At 42.0% G+C, this 15,488-nt stretch overlaps 2 protein-coding genes across 2 annotated transcripts in view; one reads left to right on the forward strand and one right to left on the reverse strand.

Annotated features, from left to right (window-relative positions):
- The window catches only part of PCSK9 (proprotein convertase subtilisin/kexin type 9), a 10,602-nt gene extending 9,354 nt beyond the window's left edge, over nucleotides 1–1,248 (forward strand). The window contains exons 11-14 of the mRNA XM_009319848.1: nucleotides 20–79; nucleotides 193–358; nucleotides 617–798; nucleotides 1,081–1,248. Of these exons, the coding sequence (XP_009318123.1) occupies nucleotides 20–79; nucleotides 193–358; nucleotides 617–798; nucleotides 1,081–1,248 (576 nt within the window). The remainder of the gene's footprint in view (nucleotides 1–19; nucleotides 80–192; nucleotides 359–616; nucleotides 799–1,080) is intronic.
- Nucleotides 1,249–4,134: 2,886 nt separating this feature from the next.
- USP24 (ubiquitin specific peptidase 24) overlaps nucleotides 4,135–15,488 on the reverse strand; it is a 54,734-nt gene continuing 43,380 nt past the window's right edge. Inside the window, exons 55-66 of the mRNA XM_009319797.1 lie at nucleotides 14,780–14,896; nucleotides 14,054–14,146; nucleotides 13,607–13,709; nucleotides 12,598–12,719; nucleotides 11,969–12,082; nucleotides 11,646–11,711; nucleotides 11,300–11,366; nucleotides 9,100–9,178; nucleotides 8,445–8,520; nucleotides 7,243–7,329; nucleotides 6,769–6,879; nucleotides 4,135–6,600 (exon numbers count right to left, since the gene is read on the reverse strand). Coding sequence (XP_009318072.1) covers nucleotides 6,538–6,600; nucleotides 6,769–6,879; nucleotides 7,243–7,329; nucleotides 8,445–8,520; nucleotides 9,100–9,178; nucleotides 11,300–11,366; nucleotides 11,646–11,711; nucleotides 11,969–12,082; nucleotides 12,598–12,719; nucleotides 13,607–13,709; nucleotides 14,054–14,146; nucleotides 14,780–14,896 — 1,098 coding nt within the window. The 3' untranslated portion in view covers nucleotides 4,135–6,537. The remainder of the gene's footprint in view (nucleotides 6,601–6,768; nucleotides 6,880–7,242; nucleotides 7,330–8,444; nucleotides 8,521–9,099; nucleotides 9,179–11,299; nucleotides 11,367–11,645; nucleotides 11,712–11,968; nucleotides 12,083–12,597; nucleotides 12,720–13,606; nucleotides 13,710–14,053; nucleotides 14,147–14,779; nucleotides 14,897–15,488) is intronic.

Consider the following 15,488-nt stretch of genomic DNA (forward strand, 5'->3'; position numbering starts at 1 on the left):
TCGCGGCGCCGGCGCCGAGGAGATGCTCAGCTGCTCCAGCTTCTCCCACAGTGGCAGGCGGCTGGGGGAGCACATGGAGGTGAGCACAGCGTGCGGAGACAGAAGTACTGCCCCTGGGGTGCCCGCTGGCCTCGGAGGGGCATCCCCAGGCCCCCGAGCATCCCTGGTGACACTGTGCTGCCCCGGCCGCAGGACAAGGATGGGCAGAAGCAGTGTGTGGCCCACAATGCTTTCCGGGGCCGGGGTGTCTACGCCATCGCCAGGTGCTGCATGTGGCCCAGGGCCAAGTGCTGGATCAACGTCAGCTCCCCGGTGGCTGAGGGGGCCGGCTGCTCCCTGCAGGACCACGTGCTGACCGGTAATGCCCAACATGGTGGGTTACAGACCCTTGAGCCAACGCCCTGACGGCCAAGGGTGTTTCTTCCAGAAAAACTGTCAGACCTAGGGGTAAAAGGATGGGTGTGAGTGCTGAGCTGACAGGGAAGGGGGACACGTGCTGCGTGCGTGGAGGCAGGGAAGGCTCCATGGGCTCAGTGGGGACATCCCTTAGCACCTGTGTGTGCCCTGGGATGCTGCCACAGCTGTCCCGCACCGACAGCCCCTCTCCTCTCGGCAGGGTGCAGTTTCCACTCCCCTGCTGTGGCGCTGGGTGACGGTGGCAGACCTGTTGCGGGGCCAGGAAGTGGGCCCAGCCACTGTGCCAGCAGGATGGAGGTGATGGCGCGCGCCTTGTGCTGCCCCGCCACTGACCTCGAGTGCCGGGTGAAGGAGCACACATCCCTGGGCTCTGCGGGGAAGGTAGGGATGGTGCATGCTCCTCTGCCGTGGTGTTGTCCTCGCCTCTGCTTGTCCCTCTGCCACCCTGAAGGGGGGTGGGGTTGGCTTCGACATCTCATTGCGGGCACCCCAACCCCAGCCTTCACTGGTGTCCCCACAGTTGGCCACCTGTAATGGGACACCCACCCCAGCTGGGGTCCAGCGGCTCAGTGTGACACCAGCCACATCACTCTGAGCCCTGGCAACAGGCAGACCCCTGCCCCTTTGCTGACCCATGGAGGATGACCTCTTCTCCTCCGTTAGGTGATGGTGTCCTGTGATGACGGCTGGACGCTGACGGGCTGTAATGCCCATTCCCAGAGCCCCGGCACCATGGGAGCCTATGCCGTGGACGATACCTGTGTGGCAGCCAGCATCCCTGGCAGCAGCACAGCTGTGGTCATCGCCATTTGCTGCCGGAGCCGGCAGTAGGGACGGGCTGAGCCGGAGACGCAGCTGCCCTGGCCTGGCACGCCCGGCGTAGCAGGGATGGATGCTTTGCTAGACTGCCGCATCCCCGGCTCGGTACCTTCCCAGGGCTGAACTGCCGCTCCCAGCACGGTCCACGCTCCGACACGCAGCTGCTGATGACCTCCCCGCTTGGGCTGCCATGATGGTGGGGCACAAGCTCATCACCCTCTCACCCACAGTGGGGCTGAGACTCAGGGGGCTCTGCAAGAGCTGCCCTCCAAGCAGCCCCCACGCAGCTGGAGCCCTGCCCCATCACAGGAGTCATCCCAGCATCCCTTCCCCACCACGCACTGGGTCTTCCTATAAATACCGACTGTATAAGCCATCCCGAGGCTGTTTGTTCGTGTTGTCACCCAACATATGACAAAACCACCACCTTTAGAAAAACAATATTGTGGTGAGGATTACTCCTTTCTTTCCTGGTTAGTTGCTCATTAGATGTCAGCTAATGCCACTTAGCACCTGGAAAATCATAGTTTAGCCATTTTTGGACAGTTTTATAATTGCCTACTCATGTACCTAGGAGACTACTTTTTAGTCAAGTGTAAGGGCTCTAGTTTAGTCTGCTTGTTTAATTAGATTTTAATCTGCATTGCTACAGAGTCAGTTATTGCTTTGTTAGTGTTTTTTTTTGTTAAGTCAACGTTAATGATCTGCTGGTGTTATGCACTGCTTTAACAGTTTCCCTTTTCAGGGCTTCCCAAGACACACAGAACTGGCTGTAATTCCTTTTTTTTTTTTTTTTTTTTTAAAAAAAAAAAGAAGAAAAAGCTTTCATAGTACCTCAGTTTTTACATTTGTACCTTAAATATTTATTTGAAATTTTATAAATAAACATTTTATAAATGTCTTTTTAAAATAAAATTCATAGACCAGTGCTCAGTAGATATGATCCATTGTCTGGCTTCATGTACATCCCCATGGGGAATCAGTCTACAAGGGGGAGCTGGTACCCATCTGGCAGGGATGCTGCTCCCCCAGGCGAGCTCTGCTTCGTTAGCGAGCCAGCCACAGGCCACCACCTCGGGCTCTAATCCCTGCCTCTGGTAGGAGGTGCCCCTGGACGACCACTGGCATCCTCAGAGGTCAGCGCAGGCAGTGTGGGCACCCTCCCACGGGTGTTGGGTTGACGGTTGGACTCGATGATCTTAGAGGTCTCTTCCAACCTTAATGATTCTATGATTCTATGACTGGCGCAGAGGCCACGGGTGGAGTCTTGTTGTCCCATGCACACACAAGAACAGAAGTTTGTTTTTAAAACAGTGGTGTAGGACAAGAGCTTCCAGTTACGGAAACAAACCATCATCCAGCTTTGGGGAACAGTGCCCTCGTGCTTTTTATTGCTGTCACTAGTAACACTGGGCTTCACTTGATAAGCATTGAAGCCTCAAAGAAGATAAAGCATAGATGCTCAAAGAGAGAAGCACAACAGCAGAGAAAGGCTGAGAAGTACCAGAAGCCACCAAAGCTGGGCCTCACTTTTTTTTGGGTGATTAGCAGCCTCCTGGTACTACAATATATAATTTGTGTGGTGTTATCTGAGGATAGATAAAAAAAATAAAACTCGATACCATAAGCACCAGCTTAACCTGTCAAACTTTGGCTACTCTGGGTTGGGCGTTTTTCCCCATCAAAAAGCCCCTTACAGATCCGTTACTCCAGCTTTAATTGGCGAGAGAAGACAGAGACCCAGTAGGAAGCACCACTTTGAAAGGTTTAAACTATTTCTAAACTTGTTACCTAAAGATGGCAAAAGGCCAACCCTAATCTAAACATGTAATTACATAACATGTATATAATTACAGCCCGTAATTTTATCAGCTATAATCCGAATTTTGCACATAGAGGGGGAAAAGAAAAAGGGATGTTAGCCTAAGAGCTCCTGAACAGCTTTGACACAGCTGGTAATTTTTCAGCAGACTTACTAGGCTGTAACCTCTCAAACCACGCATCAGATATTTCACCTCTGCTGACTTCCCTGTGAGAGGGGAAGATCCTGCTGCATGCCCACCCGCCGGCTCCCAGCAGAAGGTGTGAGCACGTTCCGTGCACAGTAAGCCAGATACAGCTTTCACGGCGTAGTTCAAGCATGCGTAAGCCTGGTGGAAGGAAACAATATTAAAAAGATTAGCCTTTGCTTAGTATCTTGAATATGGGTAGGCCTCTCTCATTCAGGAGAAAGCAGCGTCGATCCCAGGTACGCTGCGGACAGTCCCGTCAGCACACTGCTTGCACTATCCAGTCCACGCTCCCAGGACTGGCACTGCCAGTGGAGAGCACAGGCTGGGTCACGCTTGAAATGTAAGTCTTTGTCCTTAGAACAGAGGATGAAAGCACCGGGCAGGAAGGCAGAGCCGGGACAGCAGCCCTGCCTGTAGCTCCTAGTTCTGCTTATGAAGGCAGCAGACAGGTGAGCAGGGGAATACCAGCACCGTGGCACTGCTGTGTGTCCAGCTTTCTGCACCTTGCACCAACAGAAAAAGCAGTTTTAATTCAAGTCCAGAATGCCTGCAAATCTTGCTATCTGACACACAAAAGCCGGCCTAATCCATGACTGCAAGCATAGCCAGGGCAAATCATTCTGCTAAGAAGGTCAGGGGAAGAAACTACACACAGATACAAATCTGACAGTGCACCAGAACATGCCACGGCATAAGGATATACAGTGGCACAGCTCCAAGGGCCATTCATCAGCTGCTTTGATTTACTCTGGACAGGAGCCAAAATGGCAATCAGGGCAACTTCTCAGAGCTTATCATCTGCAGGACTGCCTTAAGAAATTTCAAGATAAGAGCATCAACAAGACAACAGCGTAGCAGTGTATGCGCAGTCTAAACATTACACTAGTTTTCTGTGAAAGGAATAACTTTATTCCATTGACCAGGAATCCCAAGACTGTTCACCAAGACTGCCTATTTTTCCAGTGCCAAATGTCTACGTATTAATCAGACAGTATCTCCCCGAATGCTCACAGGCAGGCTGCAGCTGCTCCTCACTGAACATTTTGTAAGCTGTATAAAAACATTTTCATCCAAAAAGATTGGCAGTAAAAATTACAACATAGAAATGCATCACAATTTACACAAAAACTAGTTTTGTTGAACTCTGTTTTCCAAAAAATAATCTTCAGCAGGTTCAAATGACAGCAGCTGGAAACAAAAATAATTGACCAAGTATCATCTTATTGCAAATTATAACCATTGACTTTGTACAAGCGTGAGCAGAACCATGAAAAAGTTTGTATTGGTTTCAAGTATACAGTGGTGATGAGCCATCCTGAGGCAATTCTCGTATCAATGCTTCTCTGGGCCTGTGGTAATCGAGGACGTTGTTTCCATAGGAAATAACAGGAACCTGAAGTGACAAGTGGTGCCAACCCATAGGAACATTACCAGCTTCTTCCATCACCATCACCGCTGCGTACTGACTTCTTGTGATGATTCATGACCCATTAACAAAGTATTAGGGATGGGGGAAGGAAGAAGGGGTATCCATAAGAAACGATTTATTCAAAATTAATTTAAAACATCACATTTAAAATGTCCCAGCACATTATCAGAAACATTTATAAAATGCTAACTCTGCCACGTGTCTATGAAGACATTGTTTGGAAAAGAAAGTGAGAGATTCACTACAATGCCACCCTTACTTCTTTGCACTTGCAATTTATGACAACTGCTCTCTTAACCCGCAATAAGTTATAAAGCTGTACAGCTGAAATCAGATTGGATGTTTACTTCCAACAGTGAAATGACTGGTTAATTTCAATATTAGTGCACAACAGTGAAAAGCTGTCTGCTGCTTCTTGTTTCAGCAACAGTATGTAAAAAGAAAAAAAGGCACTTTTTGGCTGGTTGTGCCTTTAACTTGGCAAATTTATCTATTCTGGAGGTACCCAGGCACTCCTTAAGATGTCCCCCATTTCTGTGCATGTTTGTTTATATAATTTTTTTAAAGTAAGGCAGAATCCATAAATAAAGGCAAAAAGCAGTGCAGAAAATGTGAGAAACGCAAAATGTACAAAACATGAAGAGTTAGTTGGCACAAAAGAAGCTTGTATCCAGAGCCAGAAATCACTGAACTGCACTTGACATGGAAAACAAAACTGTGCTCAAATCATCCCAACTGGTTTCCAGTTGTTTGTGAGCAAATCAAAAGAGCTGTGATATTTTAAACGTTGCCTGGTCAAGTGAAAATACAAACAAAGCCAAATCATTCTTTCCCCGTGTTAAAATTGCTATAAAATCTGCACAACAGTGCCCCCAACTCACTCAAGGAATTATTCATCATATACAACCAATACCAACTTTCTCAGTAATTTCAAAGCATAAGCAAGTGATTGCAGATCACATGATTGAGACTACGTTTTATTCAATATGTCTCCAAAGGTTAAAAAAAATTTAATGAGTAAAACTACAACAGAATTCCATCTTAAAGTGCTTTTTTTCTTTTAAACTACTCATTAACTTTTTTTTTAAATCCACCAACATCCTTTAATAATGAACACTTGCATACCTAGAGAACAAAGCTTTTCTTTTATTGCCCTTCCCAATTGTCTGTGGTTTTCGGAAGGGTACCAGAAAAGACAACCCATTCCAGAGCTCCTTGACCAAACCGTTCTGTAAGCAATCACTCTCCTTACAGAGCTATCTTGATGATCCTTCTCATAAAGAGCTTTAGAAATTAGCAGGGAGACATATTAAATACAGAAGTCCTTATGTAAACCCATTCTTTAACTAATATTTTACAATGAAATGTAAGTCATCACACATCTTTACAGAAGTTTGAATATTCCTATTCAATATTATCAGAAAGATTAAAAATTTGCCCTCCATACATAAGGGCAGTCTGTTTTTTTTTCCTGTATAAAAACCAAAAGAATTTTTTTGCAGCATCACAGAAAAGCAACAGTTTTACATTCACTCATTTAATGTTCACATAAAAATTCAACCACTAGCGTTTGTGTATTTGATAAAATCTTCTTGACGAATTGTTTTCGGTGTCTGGACTGTCATAAGCTACTGCAGGTGAAGATGCAGTTTTCTAGAGCATTTATTGATCTGAAGCCTTCGTGGCTAAAAAAATGCTTTTAGCTTTCAGGGAAACAACCTCCTCCAGCATTGCCTCCGATCCTATAAAGCCACTTCTCTTCCAGACTCTTCTAACAGCATAAGCAATGGGACTCCAGTTTCAGTAGGTACCAGGCATTAAATGTTTGAGTTGATCTGTTTTTGTGTTCATAAGTATCCTCTATGGGTCAACATCATCAAGGTCACTTTTAGGCTCACCAATCATCATAGGAGACTCTGAGCCCTTTCAATACACAGAAGGGATGGGGAGAGAAAGATATGGCACGTTATTTTTATAAGGCGCACAATTATTGTGCCTGTATTCAGTGATGTTCCTGGGGCTTGGGTCAGAACCAAGCTGTCTAACAGAGCAATGCAACAGAAGATAGACATGCCTTTATTTTATTGTTACCTGCTGCAGATGTCTCTCTCCATTCTCGTTGGCTGGACTACTTTCTGACCCGTTACTGCTTCCAGACTGATCTTTCTCATTCAGCAAGGCTGTGGCATAGGCCAGTGTGTCCTGAGTTGGAAACAGTCCAGGAGAGTGTCAGGGGCCATGGTGATACCTTCATCTCACAATCATTATTATTATTATTATTATTATTATTATTATTATGTTGTTTTTTTTTTTAAAGTTGATTCTGAAACAACATAGCTGCTGTAGTGAGATAGTTGAGTTACCACTGGTAATTGTGAGGTATTGACTAATATAATTTAAGGGTTAATTTTTTCAGGAACAACCACAGGGTCTGGGCTTCTAAAGGAAGAATGGTCTTAAGTGCACTGGAATGTGCTAAAGTTGCCAAAACCAAAGACGCTAACTGAAAAGCAAAAAAGGAAATAATACAAGTTTAACATTGTCTGCCAAGACCGTGGCACATACCTGTGCTGAAATAGTACGCTGGAAGGTTTTTGCAGTTGATGTTTCATTGGATACGTTACTCTGTGGAGCCCAATAATGTTCAGACATCTGCATAAAAAGCCAAGAAAGCCATAAAATTGCCATACGAGTTTTACATGTGTGAAGCCTCATCCACTTGTGATGGTAGGCGAACTAACAAGTCTGGAACAAGCTTCCTGAATCCTTCAGCAATGAGCTGGAGATCTGGGGCATAGATGAGCATACACTTTTAATGCAGCCAGAACAGTCAGAGAGGCTATTGCCCCTCAGCTGAAAACTAGCAACCAACTCCCTTTATTTGGTAACTGTACATGCGTGCAATCTACTGGATGCCAGCTGAAGAGTGGTGGATTCAGGGTTTACATGAGCCAGTACAAAGTAAAAATGGGTACAGCGGGACTATCCAGACCTGTCAGTTCGCTGTGTTTCAAGAGAAGAGTGGCAACAAGTTGTGCCAGCTGCACTGCAAGCATCCCACTAATTCTGCTTCCAGCGTTCAGTACAGTACTAGTTTATGCATCTGACATCTGCCTGGCAGCAGCTGCCAGGACAGAAAGGCAGCCTGGAGCTGGGATACTATCGCGTTGTACGTGCAGTGCTGGGAGACCAAGCATGGCCCTGCTTGACTGTAGGCAAACCTGGGCCAATTCTGTTGAGCTTTAAGTTTCCAAAGTGTCCTTGGGTATTTATTAAAGATGTGTTGGCCAACCTATGTTAAGTTTAGAGGGAAGAACAAAAACTATATGTGTGGGAGGAAAAAGCTGTATCTGTCAACAGCTATGTTTTGTGCAAAGCTGCAATGATTCTGTAAGGAATCCACTCATTTATGCATTCTCTTACATCAACACACAGGCAAAGGAAAACTGCTTTTTTAAAAAAGTGAAACCTTCTAACACAAATACGGTGGCACTGAAAGCTTCCCACATGGCAAGGAATAATCATTACAACCATTCACACTTGGTTTTATTCACTATACACGCATCTACGCCTGAAACACGTGGGAGCCTACTGAAGTTCTTGCATGCCTCAGATTTAGCTGCATCCAAACTGTCCTTGTAAAAAAAATGAAGTAGCTTGTGTTTTGTCTTTAGAGTCATCTCAGAGCACCATATAGAGGATGGAGATTTCATAATTCTCATTGTAAACAAAGTGACAGTTTCTCCGTACACTTACAGCCAAATTACCTTTTTCTGTAGCCACTGCACAGCCCAACTCCAATGGTGGGAATTCTCCTTGAAATAATCTTTTGCAGTAGGGCACCTTGGAAATTGAAATTTTATTCATTAGTCATGAACAAGGCATTCTGGCAAACTTAAAAAAAAATCCAAAGACTTCTCTCTTTGTGCTGCTGCCCTCTGTATGCAGTCATCACTGCAATCTCTGACTTAGACTGTACAGTCCTGTTATTAACTGAATTGGCAAGAGCAATAATGCCTAGCAAAGTTTACATGAAGTAGTCTACTACACAGATTCACATATTTCAGAACTATGCTTTATCAGGACATATGCCAAGTTCTAAACAAAGAGAATTTAGAATAGAATATTTCAAAAATCTGGGACAGTTTCCTTATGTTTATCTTGGTATTAATGCTAGGATCCTGCTCTACAGAATGTAGCTGACCTTTGCCTTTATGAACAGCAGTTATCGGTTGTTATATGAGAAATCCATCTCAGGTACTAATCAGTAAAGATACCACTTCATACTGACACATGTACTATCAAGACCTTTGAGCACCACTTATATCACAGGAAAAAAAGATAGAAGGAGTAGCAGCCTGAATAGTCACAGAGGGGCCTAAGGTAGGGATGAGGTTAAACTCCGAAACCCATATTACTCACTTCTGAGCCAAAGTAACAAGGAACTTGACACACTGGTAACAACGGCTGCTGTCCACATGGTTACTGTGGTGCATCAAGGCTGTGGGGAGAAACACACGGATTAAAAAACACAATTCAGATTTCTGTGTACCAGCCAGCCTGGAAACATAACAAAGATGAAGCTAAAATTTTAACTTGAGTGGTAGAAGTTATTTCTACAGATGTTAGCATGAGTATTTGTGTTAAACACACTGCTGTATTGCTGGCAGTTTTGAGTACTTCCACAACTCTACTGGATTAAAAATAGATCAAAGTGAAAATGCAGTAATTCTTTCAAATGCGGTACCTGAAATTTAAACAGCCCTCTCCTAATGCAGTTATTCTTCCCCTATAATCCATTCTATGTTAGATAATCGCTATGGTTACATCTATCTGAAGGAAAAAAAAACCCTGTTTGAAACCCTCATAAATGGACCACATCACCAGCTTCCACCTAGATCAAAGTTTGCAAAGCTAGAAGAATGTTTAAAGCTTCTTCACACAAACAAGCACAGCAGAATTCAACACCCGTGAAACTCTTCTATGGGAGACTTGGGCAAAACCCCAGGCCATTCCTACCAGGAAGTTTTCCACACTGTGAATTCCCACATCTTTTAACAAAATTCTTTGACTGAGGAGAAGCACAAAGATTTCCACGGAGCTGCCACAACTAGATTTGCTACTCTAGTAGCAAAAGTTGCTCTGCTCTGTCCATAGTAGTCAAAGAACACTGTAGTGAAACCTCTAAAGTTGGCAAATAATTGCTAGGGAACTGCAAATTGCCAGTTTTTTTACTGTTGAAGCAGAGCAGATGATTAAAATTACAGCACTGGCGTACTGCAGATTACGCACAAACACCCTATTGAGGACCACAGAAAACTATTATTTGCTGATTTCCTTTCTCAGAGTAAAACTAGCCAGTGTTACAGATAGGTCACGGTCCACATGCAGTGAGATTGGATGCTGTTCAGTGCTGTTGCAAGGAAACTCCAAGGTAAAACTACAACTTTCACTCCCAAACCTTACAGCAGCTCTTGAAGCCTTCAACATAAAAATCCAATTGAATAATTGCACCTCTCTTCTGTAGAGGAAAAAAGTTCATGTATTGCCCAAGTTACAGAACAGAGTTGGTCCAAGTGGGATCAATTTACCCAGAAATAAAATAACCACTATTCTCTTACACTGCTGCATATTACCTTCTCTTCTATCAGTCATACATGGAAACTACTAAACAGAAGAGCACTGAAATATAAGAGAGAAATAAAGAACAAAGCTAAATATTCCTTCTCACTAAAACAGAATCCAAAACAACTTAAGGTGAAAGCCACAATCTGAAGCAGCTCCTCATCCAAACAGCTATGAAAGAGATGCTCAAGCTGCAGCAACTCATCAGAGGTGCTCTTTGAGCACCATGTGGCTACCCCACATTCCTCTTGCACACAAAGCCTCTTCTCCTGATTGGTGTGAAGTAAGCTCTCATCACTTCTGGGACTTTTCTGTTGCTTTTGAATGCTTTAATAACTTCATTTCAGTAAAGTTTCTGTATCAAATGGAGATACAACACTTTGTATGAGCAGCAGCAAATGGGAGCCACCTGTCAGATTATGAGGCTATCCTGCAGTTACTAGTATTAGCATCCTTCCATGCTGAACCAGTTTCTTTTCATGGTAATTAGGATGCTGACAAAACAAAAAGATTGGCAATTTCTTGAGATACATAGGAGATAAAAATTAATTTTTAAGGTTACAGGATTCATAGAGCTACTCTGTTATGTTAATCCAAGGTACTTTTTTTTCCTCCCACATTATGTATACAGCCTGATCTGCTTCTTATTTCAAGAAGTTATCTCTCTTGCCAACCTCTTGGTTAAGGTTCCTTAATGTCACTTTCTAATTATGTAAGTATCACTCTTCTCTGGGTTCACTGACTGCTGTTGTTGGAGATAATTAATTTTTCCCAGTTAAGTTCTTTTGCAGTTTGCCGTTACTATAATATTCTAATGCTTATTTTGGATTTTCTTAGAGCATTTTGTGGGGTGGTGGTGGCTAAATCAAATAGTGTTGAGTTATTTTCCCTGAGAAGTAAAACAGTTTAGAAGGATTAGAAACTAGGAGATGATATGAACCATCATCAACATAAGGGTCAGTAGGAGACAGGAGCATTCACCCACTGGCTTACTTGCCTATTAATCCATTTTCGGTTTCAAAGGCAAATTTGATGCGCTCTACTTGTAATGGATCTTCAATAACCTGTTAGGAAAGAAAAACATCAATAGAAGTAAGTGGTGTGTGATACCTGTATCTATTCTACGAAATGGTTTTAAACTACCTCAACATGAAAAACAAATAAGACTTGTGACGTTTCATACATCACCAGATTATCAAGACAGCAATTTAAAAAGTAATAAAAACTCCAAACTGAAGGATTAGTCGATACATGGATGTTGAAATTACCAGTGCAGTCCTGACTTTTTTCATTATGCATTGATACAAAAATCTATGCTGTACAAGTCTTTACCCTTCACCTACCAGTATCTCATGGAGTAATTGGAATATGTTTTTCAGTTCATGAGGTGGAGCAGTTTCCAGCTGAGTCTACATGTAACAAATATAAAGTTACTTAGATAGTAGAATATGTTGTTGATGATGCAAAGAATTACAAGACAGCTTTACAGATTTTTGAAAATTTGTTGTTTTAAACAAGTAAAAGCTTAAAAATACCACCCCCCCAATCCAGCAAATTGTACAGATTGTTCTGCAGATCCCAGTGCCATTATAACCTGTAAGACACAGTATGACCAAAACCTAAAAGAAACACTTATGCAAAAAGCTTATCTTGATTATCTCCATACCTTGATGAAGTGTAGCACAGTAAAGGAAAAGTGCTCATTACAAAAGCAGCAGTAGACCACCATCTCAATGAGAACTGACAGAGATCCAGTTAGCTCTCTTAATGCATACATCACCTAATGGAAAGGTGCAAACAGTTTCAGACACAGCCATACAATTATTTCTAAGACACGGATCAAGTTTATAATAGAATGTTAGTCTTTTCCAGGAAGGATGCAGTTTTTTCTCCCAGCACCTGCATGGCCCAGTGAGCTGAACCCCTGCCCTCGTAGCACTCCATTCAGCTCCTGCCCACCTCCAAGGGTCTGGTTAAGCATGATCCATTAAGTCAGAGCAATTCAAGCTAGCACCTCCAGCTGACATAGGGTAATTGACTGCATGGGCACTTGCAAAATGTGTTCAGCTGTCCTTGCTAACTTCGTAAACTCTTTAACCAGACCCCTATACTGGAAAATAAGAAGGTGTCAAGAAGAAACCAAAAGGTGCCTTCCTGTTTAGGTTCAAAATAATAACCACATACTCCCCAGCTGTCAGCTTTTCAATATTCAGTGTTTTTCATGTAAGGATATTTCAAAGAACTAACATCAGATCAGCTTTTAGTTTCAAGCAGGGCAGAATTAAGAACAGATACCTCCATTAAGTAAGGTTTTCCCTCGGACAGGAATAGCAAGGCTTCCACTTCTTCATGGAGCGTCAAAAGCGGACCTGAAGTGGTGATGCTTAGAGGTGGACGCTGCTTAAAGAGACCAGGAGCTATAACAGCAAATACAAAAACAATCCACTAATAAATTAGATTGTTCTACACACCTTGAAGACACTACTGCTCATTTGGCATCACGTAATCTCTAATGACATTCATCTCAACTAGCTTATAGCTCGTATGGTACCACTCCAAGTAACAAATCTCTTGCACACTACAGTGTCACTTACTTTAGTGACATTGGCCTTCTTGCAGTTCATTTGCCTAAGCAAAATGTTCATATTTGCTATCAGTACTTTGAGCTTTCATTTCACTTCCAATCACTGTTGCATATTCATCATATTCAGAAAGTAAAAGAAGGATGATAAACGTTATGATTTTTGACCCCCTCCAACTCCAGCAACTTTTAACCCTAGACAGAAATCAAGTTATCCTTTTTAAAAGACAACTTTAAATTCCTCCTTCAGGAAACCGAAGATCTCAACTTATTCCTTCATTATCTTTGTTTGGATATCTCTGTCTCTTGTAAGAAATATCTAGGAAAGTATTCACTGCTTGTTATTCAGTAGCTCAGCCTAAATACTCCCCTTCAGATTAGCAAAAGGCATAACAAATCTAAGTAAAATACAGCCTGTTAGGCTGTGAGTCTGTCCCAGACAACAATGACACTCACATGAGGAAAGATCTTTTAGGCATATGGGGGAGGGGGGAAGACACAATAATGTTAATATCAAGACTTCCCCCCCCAAGTTCCTGTAATACTATCTGTTTGCCACAGACTCTCAGTACATTTACAGCAAAATAAGAAGTAATCAAATGCATGCCAACCATTACTGCCTTAAATTTGAAGTGACTGCATTTTTCCTCACTGATATTAAGTTACTCCCAGTAAAAGTAACTGAAATGTAAAGTCACCAAAAGGCAAAAACTCAATTCTTACCAACATTTCTTTGTGAGGAGACGTCAGAGTGCAAAACAAGTAGTGCTACAGTATTGTGAAGATACCCAAACTCACGTGCTTGTGCTGAACTCCACCTGCGATTCTGCTTGAGCCAAAGGAGAGATTTAATTAACTTTTGATTGGTTGATTTAGTCAACTTCTGCTAAGTCAAAACAAAGCAATGTCCTTAACAGTCCACCCACCATGTTCTAACACTTTGAAGCTGGCGAAAATGTTATTACCAGAACCATGACGCTCACTTCTGCCAAAACAGCTATTTCCATGTTAACTACACATAGGTAGACTAAGACTTGCATGAAGTTTACAGAATAATCCAAGGATTAGTCTATCCTACCACATGAAAAGTATTTATCCATAATTTAAGCATCATAAAAACACACGGATGGACAAACTACAGCACAAAAACACATGCTGTGTAAGCTTTACCTGATTACTCTGCCGGTTAGGGCCAAGGAGAAAGTTGATCATGTGCCTCAAAGCAGAGTGTCTGAGAAGAAGACTGCTAGCCCTTATACCCTGCTGTTTAGACAACAATAAAAAAGTTACATTCCTGTGCAGGTAAAGAGTTAATGTTCTAGGGAACAAAAGTAAAATGCATAGGCTAAACACTGCATTTTCTACTCTAAAAAAAAAAAAAAGTCGCACAGATCAATAAGGTACACCTCTAAAATGCTGTCTCGTTATATAGAGCACATTATATAAACCAGACCAGAATCAGCATAAGCAAAATAAGTGTCATATTAAAAAAAAAAGAAAAAAAAGAATAGGGGAATAGAGAGAAACCATACTGGGGTGAACAGTCCAGTCCAGTCAGTTATTCTGCTTCCTACAGGACAAAAATCCTGAACTCTGGATTTTGTTTTTTAGAACAGCCAGGAACAACCCCCCAAAACAGAAACCCAAAATTCAGACTCTGGAAATGACATCTTCAATTCGTATACTTTGCTGGTATATTTTTGTGTGATTTTATCCTAATCCAGTGTTCAAAGCCATTTACTTTTCAAAAAATTAAAAAAAAAAAAAGGGAAAAATAAAAGTTCTGGAAGAGTTTCACTGTGCTGCTTAAACCTTCTATGAATATGGATGACTAGCTGCTTTACTATTGTCCTTTAAAACTAAACTAGCATTAAAAAAAAAATAATGGTTTCTTACCTTCTGTACAAAGTTATTGAATAGCAAAAAGTACTGAGCACAGTTTTTACAGTTTTCAGGTACATCTTTATCCAGTAGGGCAAGTAGCACCTCCAATAATTGATGTAGACTTTTTAACTGTGAAAAAATTATAAATTTGAATTTAAAGAGTTGTCTTCTACTTAAAAAACAAGTGTTTCACATCTCAGAGTTAAGGTATGGTTAATAATATTGTATGTGCGGTCAGATATGCTTGCTGTGATGAATACGAATAGCTAACATAGGATTGCAGCCTTCCTGTTTTTAACTCTTCTGAATGAATGCTGCATACATTAAACAGGAAAGCAATGAAAGCATTGGTACGTAGGTAACTTGCTCAAAGAGGTGGAACTCAGCAGTTACTTAAGTTTGCAATATTTTTGAAGCAATTCAAATGATGTTGATTTGAACTGATGTTCAAATGTTCCAGTCATTACAGTAATGCAAAACAAACCAGATTAGAAGTAAACTATCACTCAAGGTCTCATGTTAATGTTCTATCACACTATGCAAAAAGCAATGTTAGTGTTTAGTTTGCATCAAAGCACGGGTGTATAAGGGTATACACACTGGTGTATAATTTATTACATTTCGGTTAACAGATAGCAACTTAACAGCCAAGAGGAAGTAATCAAAACTATCAAATTATATTGTAAATTTTCATCTCCCTACTACTGTATTCAGCTTGTAA

This window comes from Pygoscelis adeliae, unplaced genomic scaffold (genome assembly GCF_000699105.1).
Source record: "Pygoscelis adeliae isolate BGI_AS28 unplaced genomic scaffold, ASM69910v1 Scaffold181, whole genome shotgun sequence".
Classification (NCBI taxonomy): Eukaryota; Metazoa; Chordata; class Aves; order Sphenisciformes; family Spheniscidae; genus Pygoscelis; species Pygoscelis adeliae.